The following is a 15,373-nucleotide window of genomic DNA, read 5'->3' on the forward strand; positions in this document are numbered from 1 at the left end:
TTAAAATATAAACTTTTCCCTCGGTAAGTAAATAAATAATAAAATTAAAGTGCAAACACAATTAAATCATTCCGCAAATTATAATTTTAATTGATACCCATGGATAACATTCGGCCTCATTCGGTGTTGACCACTTACCCATTAATATTACAATCACGGAACGGAAATTGCTTTATTCAGCTATGATGTATATGATATATATGATATATATATATATATATATATATATATATACATACAAAGATTTATTGTTCGTATATACAAAAAATATGGTTTTAAAATATTTTTGTGTATTGTATTTTTTGCACAACAATTAAATATGCAGGAGAACCAGGGCGTCGATATTTTATGCCTAATAAATATTTTATTCTGCTATTAAAATGCAACCATTAATGAAAAACGTACTTTAGGAAAAAATGATGCAGACTATATATAATATTATTTCTGAAAATTATTTGAAACATCTGTGTAAAAATATATATTCAAATTGACACACTCTATTTGGTTGTATTCAAAAATCATACCTCATAATTTATTATTAATTATGAAATCTGTAATGTTCATTTTAATTCAATTATTCAAAATATTTTAGACTATTTTATAATGATTGTTAAAACCTATCATTTCAATTTCAGACTTCTCAAAAGTCTTCACAATTTTTAGTTGGATTTTACACATTTTATTTTTGATAAGATACAGCATTTACTGCTCTAAAACATTTTCTATATCGAACAACAAACATCAAACAATATTGTGTTCAAATAATACAACGCAACATATTATCAGGATTTATTTTAATACAATCCAAAACATATTTCCATACAACAAAAATATAAATCATGTTAGCAATGTATTACACATTTAGAACCCTTTGATAAAATTGATCATCTTTTATTTTTTTGTCACTTATTTTTTTGTAAAATTTTATTCTAGATTTTTTTTAAATTCAAATATATTAGTTTTTTGTATGTTTTTTGTAATTTTGACTAAAATGATAATTTGTAAAATTAATTAACATATATATCGTGCGTGTTCCATAGTGCAAAAATATTTTTTCCGATTTCTCTCTGAATCCAAGATCTTCCTCCATCTGATATTTTCACTTGCGGTATTCACACTTACTATTAAAATGGGAGACAAAAACCATTTTGAGCAAAATGGAAATAACTCGAGGAAGAAGTCAAAAGATTCGGATTCAAATACTATGGACGAAAAAAATGACCAAGGTGCTCCTGTAAAAGGATACAAAAACATTAAACCAGATAAAGATTTTAAAGGTATTAAACAAAATAGCCTAAAATGGTTTAAAAAATCTAAAATTATTATAGAAATTTACCTGTCATTTTGGATTTTGATAAAAATAACTATCACCATGAATTATCATCGCGAAAACCATTATACTACGACTACAAACAAATATTATTACAAACTTGCAGTATCCAAATGTTTCATAAAAAATCGTGCAAATTTAGATATCCAAATATACAAATTTCAGTATAAAATTATATTTGTTATCTAACCAATAATTCAAAAGCATTCGTTTGTTTTTTTCTATACATTATACGATTACTTTTGAAAATATATACGAAAATATGTTGGCAATATCTATCAAAAGCATTTAATAAGAATTGTTAAATGATAAAATACTTAATAGCTTCAGAAAAAAAATAAGTAAAACTAGTTGTGTACGGCATCGTGCCTTGTGGCAAATTGCTGGAACTTTTCGTACCGTAACAAAATGTTTGAGGAATATTAAATTTTTTGAAATAGATTATTATAAATATATATATAACATTGTCTAATTTTTATAAAAATCGTATAAACTTAATTACAAAGTAAAAATTATTTATTTAAAATACATAAATAAGCTTTATAATAACTTCGGTCAGAACTAAAATTAAAATCTGAGTTATTTTCAATATAAAAAAATTAAATTCGCAATAACAATTTTTCCCCAAAGCAATTATTTTGTCAAAATAAACAGAAAGTTTTTTGTACCATTCAAATCAGACGCTTAGTTCTCTCAAAACTGCCATTTTTTTTCACAATTAGCTCGTTATCTCCAAAGCGGCTTGACTTGCCTTTGCCTAAAACTAAACTTCTCCCAAAACATTACAAATTAAATGTGTTTTAGATAATTCAATTTGGATACTCCGTTTTCTCAAAACCTCGATTTCTATTTTGTGCACACTTTGCTCTATTTCTCCGTAACGGCTGGACCCGCCTTTGCCAAACACTAATCAGCACCTTTTCCTATCAATAGGAATCGAATGTTTTTTTGAACCATTCAAATCGATTGATTCGTACGCCCAAAAACGTAAACAAAAAAATGCGGACACACAAAATACACACACACACATACATTTTTTCTGAGATTCTAAACGTGAAGATATGCAAAAAATTCATTATCGATTCTTATACCATTACTATAACTTACCCTAAGGCAAATTAAAAATTAAATTCTACAATCAGTTCAAATACCAAATACGAATATTTTCTGTAAGCACAAGCTCTTATAAAAAATTAAAACTTTACTGGACATTTTCTTTTTAGAAAAAGAGTATACAATTTACTATCTCGAGATAAACTCAATCACAATTTAATTTAGTATAAGAGGTTATTGTTTTAGTAAAACTATTTTTTATATATATTTTCGATAAAATGAAAATTTATCTTTGTAAACAGATATGTGTAGAACAACAATGTACTGAAATTATCTCGTTCAAGAAACCTTAATAAAAATCTGCTCGTACTCTCATAGAATTATGTTATATTTTGATTGACTTTTTATATAATAATAATGAAAGCAAAATAAATAGCAATTTAGGAAGTCAAGTCGTACTTATAGTAATAATTTTGATTATATAAATAATGGGCCAATTCTATCATAAAAGAAACTATGTTTATGGCAAATCTATGTTACGATACTTTGTTCATATAAAATGATACTAAACACTATCCAAATGCTGTACAGTTGGTAGTTTTAGATTTAAAATCAAACCTAGAAAACGCAAAAACGTCAAAAAAAGAATTTATCATAAGTGCATCCTTCTGATGTATCATAATAACACATGCAAGAAGTTAGATTTATTTAGATAAATTTTATTACTTAGTTATAGCAAGGCTACGTTATATTTTCATTTTTTCATATCCTTGAATTATATCATTATATTCCAAAAATATTTCTTAATTTGCTTGTGACATAAACTTGACGTAACATTGATGCAGAAAATAGGCTGGTGAATTATTGAACCAATTAAAATCTGTAAAGAATTTTTACAACCTAGTTGGAAAGAACTTTTGATTAGCAAATAAATTGTATATGTTGTTCAAGCTTTGATATTAAAAGACGTGGAAACTATTTCATCAATTTAGTTTGATCAAATATTTGTCGTGAGATTAAATTTAATAGATTCAATAGTTGTAATTGAATTGTTACTGCATCTATTATACTTTAGTGGTGTACAAGGCCTTTGTGAAATTCCTAGCATGCAAATTCTCCGTTTAGACGAACTCAGTTCGAAGTTATCCAGAACTTCGGTGTAATTAAATAATTTAAATCTTATCATTGTTATGATCTTTCTCTGTCAGCAGCAGTTTGATTGTGTCACACGATGTTGCAAAGGCACACATTGAATAAGTTACATTGCTTTTCTTTGTTGTTATAGAACAATGAATCAGAAACTTTTTAATTCGAATTATGCATAATTAAAATCGCTTTGGCATTTAGATTTTGAGATGACAATTTATGGAGACCTTGACGTCCTTAAGTGGCAATTATTTCAGCTGATGTGAGTAACAAACATTGTTGTCTGAATGCCTCCTATGAAACGTACATTGTAAAACTACCTATATGTTATATACCATTTATTAATTAAAAAAATAAATAGTTTCAACTTCCTATAGGGTAAGTTAATTTTCAACTTCCTATAGGGTAAGTTATAGTAATGGCGCGAAAAACAAATATGATTTTTTTTTTGCATATCTTCACGTTTTAGAGATTTCTGAATATTTTGACTCACCTCAGAAAAAATTCATGTACGTGTATATGTTTTTTATCTGTCGGCAATTTTTTGTCGAGCGTACCGATAAACCGATTTAAAAATTTCAAAAAGATTCGATTCCTATTGATAGGGGAGCCTAATTAGTTTTTGGCAAAGGTAGGTCCAGCCGTTACGGAGGTACGGTGCAAAGAGCGCAGAAACTTGAAATCGAGTTTTTGAGGGAACGGAGCATCCGATTTGAATGATTCAAGAACCTTTTGCTTGTGTTGATAAAACAATTGCTTTTGGAAACAAATTGTATATCTAAAATAATTCAAATTCCAATTTTAATTCTGGCTAAAGTTCTAAAGCTCACTTATGTACTTTGAATAAATAATTTTAACTTTGTAATTCAATTTATATAATTCTTATAAATATTAGACAATATTACAGTATTTGAAATAATCTATTTAAAAATATTTGATATTCCTCGAATATTTTACTCCGTTACGGGAAGTTCCAGCAATTTGCTTTAAGGCACAATGTCACACACCACTAGTTTAATTTTTTGTATGTAGTAAATTTAAATTACGATGTTTACAATTAATTCACATATTAATACTATAAATTATTATTAGTAATACAAACTTACAAAAAAAATTACAATTATACTGGTGAGAATTCATAATATCCAAGTAGCTCAAGATCTCAGTAGCATTTTGACTTAAGGCAATAAAAATTAATACTGGCTACAATAAATAATAAATAAGATTTAGCTATTTAGATAAAATGTTCAACTAATTATTTCAAAAATGAAATTTGCTCTTTTACTGAAAAACTATCAATACGATTACCAATTTATGTCTTTCAAGCGTACCTATATATCTGCAATTGTATAAATTATGTTATTTTGACTAACACGTTACATTTCTTCTATTTCAAGTTTTAAGAAGATATTTTACTTAAGCGTGGGTGTCAACTGTAATCGGTAGTTGCCGACATACAGAATATACGTAATCTCGACATTGATTCTGACGAATCATTTAACTTTTTGGCGAAACACTAGGCTTTGATGATTTTTTATAATTCATCCGCTTATCGTTGGTCTATATTATTTTTGTATGTTATTTCAGACTTCATCAAAATCGACTACAAAAATTCAACATATAAGTACAAAGAAATGTATTGGCAGATCTTTTTCATTTTTATTAATTTTTAAAATCCATTTAGAATTGTGGGCTAAATGGCCATAAATTTTGCATTTTATTTTTACTAATTATAAAAAAATTCATTCATAGCTTTTAAATGTTTGAAATTATCAGGCCAGCTGTTTCAAAAAAAAACGTTTACAAAAGATCAAAAATCGGCTCATATGTACACACATATACACGTGGATACATTTGTAGATCAGAATGGCTTGAAACATTAGCAAATCGGCGGATTTTCTGGCAAAAACATGAACTTTTTCCTACTCATGTTATTTCTATTGGGCCGGCGGGCCACCGTAGCCCGACATCAGGCAGCTTTGATGTCAAATTTCCACTTGGGGTTATAGATGACAATATAATTCTAAGTGGAAATCGTCCTTCGTGGACATAGCTGCAACATCCAATCACATGTTAACTATTAGACGTACGAGCTAATATCAAAAATATCCCACACATAAGAGAATGGTAAATCGATGAATTGCCTCTCATGAAATAAATAGTCCTAAGTCGTCAACCAACAGCTTATAGAACATATAGGAGTTCTGATTGCTGTTCAAACAATAATAAAAAAAACATGTTATTACTATTGCTCATCTTTTTAAAATTGATCCAGTTACCTGGACAATACTAAATTTGTATATTTTACTATACTAAGACATCTCCACAATTTACTGACTTCTTCCAGGTTTCAATATAATCGATGATAAAAATACCAGGCGCGTGATTGCACCATACCTCCATGTGGTTCGGCGTGGTGATGTGGCGGTCACCGAGAAGAAAGGCGAAGTTGTGGGAAAAGCGTTCCAAAAGCATATCGATAGAAAACCAAGTGTCTTGATCAAAGATTTATCGAAATTCCTATCGGATACAGTGGATATACCATCTCTACTTCACGAGACATCGGACGTGCTCAAACACGTAACAAACAGCACAGGTGAGAAGCAGTGGGATAATCCAGTAAATTTTCGAAACGTGCCATTTGTTTGAAATATGTAATATTAAAACTTGTGTCTTGATATAGTCCTGATATACTATGAAGTAATTAGTTGTCTTTTTGCTTTGCCTCTAAATTCAAATTTAAATCTGTAAATTTGATATTATTGTGCATTTGTGCAGAGGATTAAATATTGAAAATCTTTCCTTCTAGTTCACTATAATATAATTAATTTTTAACCTGATACAATTATCCTGATACAAGCATAATATATTAATTAGATATTGAGCGAAAATCTTTTTAGGCACATTGTCGATGATATTGACCTTGCGAATAGAGAGCCGTTAATCACTTCATCGTTTCATTTTAGGCGTCGTTTTGTATATGGTGGATGAATACAATAATGAGATCTATCAGAGCCCTAAATACACTGTTAACTATGGCAGACACAAGGTGTCCTGGAAGATAGGTAAGTGGATAAAGGCTTTACATTTCTTTACTTTACGTTTAGTGCTTGTATTTCATTAACAATGGTGTTGCAATCATGCGCTACTGAAAACTAATTTGTAACTCAAATAATTTAAATTAGATTTTATTTTAAATTTAAAAATGGTCAGTATTTAAATAATTTTTAAGAAATTCTTAGTCAACCCATAAAATAAACAATTTTAAAATCTCTCAAATCAACCAGTTAACTGTGGTGCTCACATCAAACAGTGCGCACAGTTTTGTGTGGTCAAAATTGAGCTTATGATGAGTATATTCGTCAGTCACATGTTAATATGCACTGATAATATAACGGATGAAATTGATGGTAGTATTTTACGAACTAGAAAAACGTTATTATAATATTTTAATTCTTTGTTAACATTTGCATATATTACACACGTATTAATCTAAAAAGATAATGAATTTAATAAAATGCCATACATGTGAAAGCAAGGAAGTAGGAATAGTGTTTGTTAAAAAGCAGAAATTATTTTTAATACAAACAGAAGAAAATGTTAGGAAGATAGCCAAATCTTAGTATTTTTGGTGAAATACATTGTTTCCACATTTTGAAAGCGAATTTGGACATATGGTATACAACTATGGAGATCAGCTTCCGAATCACACGTGTTAAAAATTCAAAGATGCCAAACTAAATTACTAACATAAATTTTGAATTCTCCAAAGTATGTACAATATAGGTTAATACATAAAAACGACCGCAATAAACAATTAAATACGAACACATTCATACACTTGCTACTTGACCTGCGATACTAAGAAAGAGGAAGAGCGAAAGAGACTTTGACCATTTAAAAAATAAGTATATATTCAGTGCAAAAATTATAATATTCTATATCCTCCCTCCCACGAAGTAATGCCTAATGGCGGTTTCCGTGGGCATCAGAGGCAAGGAAGAAGCGGAGAATTTAGTTGGTATTGTACCCAGCCAGTATTGAGTCCAACATACCCTAACAAAAGTCCAGCCTGGGATGCACAAATGCATTTCTTTTGCTATACAAAAAAACATTCATACAAATATAAAAGCCACCTTGAGGATAATCCAAACACTCTTGCCGGAGAACTACGCCACAAGAATGAAAATGAAATTCATGTCAATGTTAGGCAGGAATTCGAATACTGAAAACAAACTTCTATTATATAAAACAATAATTATTCTAATATTTTACAATTGCGGGCATCCAAATCTGGACATATGGAATTGAACTATGGGCGTGCGCAAGTATTTCACAAATATAAATAATACAAAGAGCGCAATCTAACATTTTAAGATCATTGTAAACGCATCCTGGTGTTTTACGAATGACACTCCACATAAAGACTTGAAAGTAAAAACTATTAATAAAGTAATGAAAGCAAGATGCAAAAAATACCACGAAAAATGATCACCCAAACAAATATTTGAAAGAATTAAGTGAGGAATCTTCTAATCATTAAGAGATAGGATAGTACTATAGTACTCATAGGAAGTAAACTTTTTAAATGTTTTTTCTCTCACTATATTGATTTAAAGAATCATATTATTTTATCGGCAATAAAAACAGAAAAAAGTTAATGTTTATAAGTTAATTTTCAAAACCTCTGACAATGGTTTGAAGATTTTGTATTTATAAAGTCATCTCTTTTTAGTACTACAGTTACACTTGCTGTCTTGAATAAGTGTAAAAGTTACTATAAAATAAAAAAATGGAAAAGTCATGCAACTTGCTTTAAGGTAAAATTTGTCTCACAATTACTTATTTCATACAGTCATAACCTCAAAATATTTTAAAAGTTATAACATTTCAGAATGTACTGTGTTTCTTTCTTAAAAAAATAAATAAATTCAAATGATCAATGATTTATACACATGCGACTATACTCATCAAATCACAAAACTTTACCACTTCTCCATGACCAAAATATTTGTCAATTACAGTTAGCTGGTTTAAAGTTTGCTTGGGTATTTTGGCTATTTTATCAAAAGTTATACTAGAGTTAATTCCACATAAAATATATACCTAAACGTCTCGTTCTTGGCGCATTTAACGTCGTACTTTTAGTACTATTAGGAAACTGGTGTTAAATAAACCGGAAACTTGCGCACTTTAATCTTTTTAAAAGCCAGCAGTAAATAACGCAAATGGTTTTCGCTCGCCAACTGACAATACAGTGTATCCAGCTCGGATCATACATATGAGAGGAACCGAGGAACAGAATACAGAGGAACATAACCTACAAACGGCGATCTCGACAAAGCCGGAGTTCGCTAACAACGCAACGATCCTTGTCATAATCCTCGAATCCTATTTTAGTCTCAAAATCCCTTTATCTCAAATAGGCAAGACCTATCCATGGTAAATAATAAGAATAAGCATTGAAACAGACAAAGACATAAATGAAGAAAAAGCTTGTATAAAAAGGAAGGAATAGACTAATTTTATTGAGCAATAACACACAGGAATAACAATGCCTTCTATTTTTATATTGACCAACCAGAATACGATTCAGTACCTCCTGTCGAGTTTTATCTTGAAATACTTTGTAGTATATTGTATTTATTTCATTCTAATCGAATACAAACAATTTGATTTTAATCTTTACTCTTATTGTGTATTTGCTAATAGCCATGTTAGTTAATAACTTCCCGCAAATGAAATTTTCTTTATATCTTTACATTTAAATGGTTTCTGAATATTTTGGCATACCTTAGAAAAAATGGATTTTTGTGTGTATGTGTGTGTGTGCGGATACAAATTTTTGTCGACAATTTCTGGAACACCGATCAGCCGATTTGAATAATTAAAAAAACATTCGATTCGTATTGATAAGGAGACGTGCTGATTAGTTTTCGGTGCAGGCACGCCTAACCGTTCCAAAGATACGGGGCAAAATTGGCGAAAACGGTAACTCAGTTATTAAGAGAACGGAGTGTCCCATTTTAATAATTCAAAAAACATTTTACTTATATTGATAAGATAAAGAACTGATTATATTTTTGGGAAGGCAAGTCCAGCGGTTATAGACTCTCAATAAAAATAAGTTAAAATAATGTCATTTGGTGGTGAAAAATGTACATGTACATCAAATTATTTTATAGAGATTTTAATAATATTTACACATTTTGTGTAATTTTTTTTTGGATTCCCTACCAAAATTTTTAATTACGGTACGGAAAGTTCCAGCAATTTGCCTTAAGACACGATGCCATGCACCCAACTAATTTTTCAATATATTTTACTGTTGCGGGAAAAACAGATTCTGAAAAGGTTTTTGAGAAAATATATTGTGAAAACTGAACCAACTCTATCACAACAAATAACTATGACTAGTGTAAGTAAAACTCCTAGTTTATTCACATTGTAGAAATACGTTTTTTTTAACTGTATTTCAAAATTTTGTCATCTGGTCCTTTGTACTCCATAGGCGTGGTAAAATTCGACAGCTAGTGCAACAGGCTCAATGTCTTATTTTCAATTTTAAAGGGATTTTACGAAATAATAACTACATTATTCAACCAATGCCAAATATAAAGTCATAGGTATATTTTTTACATCGATAACACTGTACATAAGCTTGATCTGGTATTTTGCCAGAAATAATCATCAGCAGAGTTGGAATAACTATTTATTTAACTTATAATCAATTTTTTGTAAAATTGCTATATTTACTGAACTTATTTTTCAATTACTAATTTTTAATGTATTTATTGCGCTTGTTCTAACAGTTTTTTTATAATGATTATATTTATACAAAATTCTTTATTCTTGTTGTAACAGTTTTTTTTACTCATATCTTAAAAGCTGTTGAGTGAAACTTCTCTTCACCTCGTTTTTTTGAAATGTTTATTCCATCTATATTTGATGATTTCATTATTAAAATTTATCTAATAGGGCTGACTTATTATTGTTGCAGCAATGCAAAGAAAGGGCTATTTTCACTTGGAAACGATTTCCAAGTAAAAATCGTTGTAAAGGCAAGCAGTAACGATACAAAAATTGACAATATTATTTCTGATAAATTATTCTTTGCTTATTTTTAAGAAATTTAGTGTGTTTCTATAGTTAGTTATTTTACTCAAAAATTAACGTAAAATATAATTAGTACAAATAAAAGATACGGTACATCCTGTAATAAATTTTCTCACATCTTACAAACTATATATTCCATACAATTTTCTTCACATGTATCTGTATGAGCTTCACTACATACCGGACGATACTTTTTTTGCATAAAACTAGCCTCAATGTTTTGTTTCAACTAACCTTTGGTATGATTTATTTCACATTAATCAAAATAACTATTTAAACAATTTAGCAATAACAGAAATTGATACACAAAATCAAAAATTGATAAATTTTAAACGAAATAAGATATATAAAATTCCACACTAATTGCTAAAAATAACAACAATCAAAATTTTATTGTAATAAAATTTTATGTTACCCCTCTAAAATAAAGCAGTTGCACACTTTTGTATGTTGCGTCAAACCTGTGGGACGGTAGCTATGAAAACAAGATGCGGGGAAAAGTATTTCAATATCATTTAAGGGGTCTTCTTCTTTGTTGGTTTAAAAAAATCGTTTTTTTATTTTGCAAATGAGAAACTTGATGGCCCTGTCATTGCAGATTGTAAGTATCTTTTATTCCAAGATTCATGTATTAATATCTTTGAATGCAATTTCCTGAAAGTTGTGTTGTTGCAACTGGTTGACATAATATCTCGATCAGTAACTCATCAAATGTGATACATAAAAATTTGTGAAAAACATATCGCTATGTGTAAAAACATGTCATTTTCACTACTCATTTTTTGTAGGGGACATTTCTAGGTCAAATTACGGTGAAATGAGAGAAAGTAAAACTGTAGTAAAATTTATGTTTAAAGCATATAAATAAACAAGTTAAATGCAAAAAACCGCACCTTGATTGCATTATTTGTTTTCCTACGATTCATTCTCAAAAAACAGTATCAACTTAAGTTTCCCTAGAAAAACGCATGTTACTACTTACCCCTGTTACAATAAGCCTGTGTATGATGTATCTGTATAATAATATCGGCAATAATGTTATCGGTGTGCGTGCATGCGGTTTACGATATGTAATGCACGTTATCACGCCATAAATAACTACATACGAATTTAGTATCTATGCACAAATATGCAACGTCACCATTAATTTCCAGGCACCGGACGCACAATAGCGGCCTATGTGGCAGCCAAAAAGGAATTTGTAAAAGTAGATGATGTACTGGCCGACGAACGGTTCCCGGAGGGCGTGGGGTGGAAAGGACCGACCATCAAGGCCGTCATGTGCGTGCCCGTCATAACGCCGGACGCCGATTGTTTTGCGGTTATAGAGCTTTATAAAGAAACGGAAGAACCTTTTACTCAGGTGAATACGTAATGTGTTTTGAAAGAAGTCACTATCTTTCGTTCTAGGAACACAGATTGCATAAATTTTACGTGATGTATAACCTGTCTTAAATTTACTCTAGTCATTTCAATATAACTTTACTACATACAAATAATACCTATAAACTACAATTTGCAATACATACTTATAAACACCCATATAAAATTATTGTGCTAAATTTGAGTTTATCAATAGTTGTCCCAAGTGATATATCAATTCAGCTCAGATTTTCAAAGAAATAGTAATGATAAATAAATGCCTTCAATATTGTCTTTTGGAATCTTCTTAAAACTGGTGTCTGGTTTTATTGCGCTGTCTATAAAATATATATTTAGATAGAAATACATAGGTTGAAGAAAATTATTTTGAATGACTTGGGGGCCTAAAGCTCAAATTTGACTTTCACAAATTAAACAATTAACTATCGAATTATGTGCTGTAAAATCCACAGTCAATTTATAATCACAAAAATGTAAATTTTTACTACTTTTTTTAAATTTCTCATGTGTCACTTTTTACCAAATAGACCAGGTAAAGAGGTACAACCGGGTGCAAACAAGTCCAGTGTCTTATTTTTAATTTTCAAAGGATTTTAAGAAATAATAGCTACATTTTTTACCAGTGTATATTACCAATTTTATGGTAACGTTTTTTACAAAGGTCACTTTGTATATAACCTTGATCTGGTATTTTGTCAGAAATATCATGAGCAGAGTTGGAATAACTATAATTAAATTTATTTTTGAAAAATTGATTTATCCAATTCTTTTTTTATTTACTATTTTCTTATTGTTTACGCATTTGCCAGAGTAAAGGATTAGTCGTCCTTTTTTACCCTATCCACATATGAGCTTCTTATAGAGATAAAATAAAAAAAAGTAGAATGAAAACATAACAATTCATAACTTAGGTTAGTCAGGTTAGGTTAGTTAGTTCAACAACTTAGGTTAGTTAGTCGAATAAAAACATAAGAATTCACCCTATAAAACAAATAAATAATCTATCTGACAGAACTCAAAATAAAAAAAAAACTACCAGTAAAATTTTTGTTATGAATATTGATACATGGTTGTGTGTCTCCTAATTTATGAATTTGATTATCCATTATAAGTAGTAAGTACCCATTGATTATAAGAGACAAATGCTATAACATAAAGGAATAACAGTGCCTTCTACTTTTATATTATCCAAAAAGAACATAATTCAGTGCTTCATTGCTTTATTTCGAAATACTTTGTGTAAATGAATAATATAAAATTGGTCATATTCCTTACATATTATTAACATTTTTATTATTTACCCCATTTAATAAATTAATTTTCATAAGTTTCTTTACAAATTTTCTCTTAGTTCGTTCATGACAAACAAAGTTTGCAGAAATACAGATAACATATTATAATTTTCATAACTAACATGTACAATTTAAACAAAATGTTCCTACTTTATCGTCGATCTATCTACATTAATTTTTATTTTTGAACTATTTGTTGCTTCAGCTTATTTTCCTAATTTTGTAATGTGTTCTTTTGACTAGGTTTTTTTTTCAATTTCAATATTGGTACTTCAAATTTATTTTTTGACACCTTTATTAAATGAATTTTCATAAGTTTCTTTACAAATTTTCTTTTAATTCATTCATGACTTGCAATTCTCGCAGAAATACAGATAGGAACATAATTTTCATAACAAACATATATAACTTAAACAAAGTGTTCTAACTTTATCGTCGATCTATCTACATTATTTTTTATTTTTGAACTGTTTGTTGCTTTTGTTAAATGATAAATATCGCAAAATGCTACATCATAATTCATATATTTTTATTTGACTTAAAAGTAAGTGTTTTTATCGGTAATGAATCCATTTGACGCATATTGGAAAAATGTATTGTACGATGTTACTATCATGTTTCAATAATTAAATATGTAGCGTAGAACTATTTTAAGCTGCAGTGAAATTTTAACTAAAGTTATAAAATTTCTTAACTATTAGCCAACTATTACCTTCGTAAGTGTATTATATTGCACAAAGTAAATAGTTTAAGCAACTTTGGTTGGTTTTCCCTTAGCGTCTCTATTCATAAGCACATTAATAGCTCTTTCATCAGGTGGTAAATATACCACATAGCACAAACGCATAGTTTACATCGCGAACTGTAGTGGAATTTAATAATCATTTACAGGTATATATTCTAACGGAATAGGCAAATGATTAATAATTGAAATACATTTTGAGAGCAAGGCGTTACGCGCTCTATGAGGCTTCTATCGATAAGCTATTCGAATCTAAAGTAATCAAATAGTCAATTATTATATACATAACAAGAGAATTGCGTGCTTTAGATGTTATAAACAGAACCATTTATGATTCAATAAACTACGCTGTATTGTTCCGAAAGTTTCTGACAGACACAAATCAAACTCATAGAAAATGTAATCGATTCATACTGTGGTTAAGAATGCAATGATATTGATCATTGCATCTTCTTACACACATTCACAAACTTATATATATATATATATATATATATATATATATGTATATATATATATATATATAAATATAAATTTTGATTATTTTTCTGATGTTGAAACATATTTGATTTGTTAAAAGTAAAACTATTCTCATTATACGTTTAGACACTTGATGTGTGTCATCTTTCATCGAATCAAACCAGGACAAAAATAAAAACTTTGAACATTAATAATATTTCTAAAAGAAAATTTTTATAAATTTAATAGGAACTAGTTGAAAGTGGCATTTAGTCTTAATGCAAGTTGCAGGAACTTCCTAAAATGTATAGGAATTGACTTAATAAATCGAAATTGAAATTTTGATATTTAGACAAAATTTTCAACTGTTTATTTCAAAAATAAAGTTATCGCTTTCAATTAAATCTAAACATTGCGATTTCGAATAAATTTTTTTCAAACACATTTAAATTAACTATAAATATATTCATTATATTGCTCAGACACGTGCTTGTATGCCCTAAAGTTGTAGCTTGTTATTTTAAATTTTAATTAATTGATAATGTTTGACTCATAACATCACAAAAGCAACTTCTGACACAAATTTTGACTATAATATTTTCTCAAACTTTGATGAATTTTTAACATTGAACTATTTGTCGCAAGGCTGTAACATTTTAGTGTGTTTTATAAGACCATAATATCTATTGTCAAAAAGAAGTTCATAAAAATCGTAAAAAAAAATTTCAACAGTTAGTTCCAAGAAAACCCTCCGATAGATTTTCACCTAAAACTAATCATCAATATCATTTCCACCCAATGCCTTTCGAACAGTTTTTGATTTTTAAAAATCAGTTCAGAATTGAGACCTAC

The 15,373-nt window shown here is 28.9% G+C and overlaps 1 protein-coding gene across 1 annotated transcript in view; it reads left to right on the top strand.

The window, feature by feature from the left end:
- Window positions 1-1,129: 1,129 nt before the first annotated feature.
- LOC113385798 (cAMP and cAMP-inhibited cGMP 3',5'-cyclic phosphodiesterase 10A-like) overlaps window positions 1,130-15,373 on the top strand; it is a 42,373-nt gene continuing 28,129 nt past the window's right edge. Inside the window, exons 1-4 of the mRNA XM_026623632.1 lie at window positions 1,130-1,277; window positions 5,877-6,125; window positions 6,496-6,594; window positions 11,800-12,008. Of these exons, the coding sequence (XP_026479417.1) occupies window positions 1,130-1,277; window positions 5,877-6,125; window positions 6,496-6,594; window positions 11,800-12,008 (705 nt within the window). The remainder of the gene's footprint in view (window positions 1,278-5,876; window positions 6,126-6,495; window positions 6,595-11,799; window positions 12,009-15,373) is intronic.

Source organism: Ctenocephalides felis, unplaced genomic scaffold, assembly GCF_003426905.1.
Source record: "Ctenocephalides felis isolate EL2017-DRISC unplaced genomic scaffold, ASM342690v1 CF-g0.4_SCAFFOLD_03571, whole genome shotgun sequence".
NCBI classification, from domain to species: domain Eukaryota; kingdom Metazoa; phylum Arthropoda; class Insecta; order Siphonaptera; family Pulicidae; genus Ctenocephalides; species Ctenocephalides felis.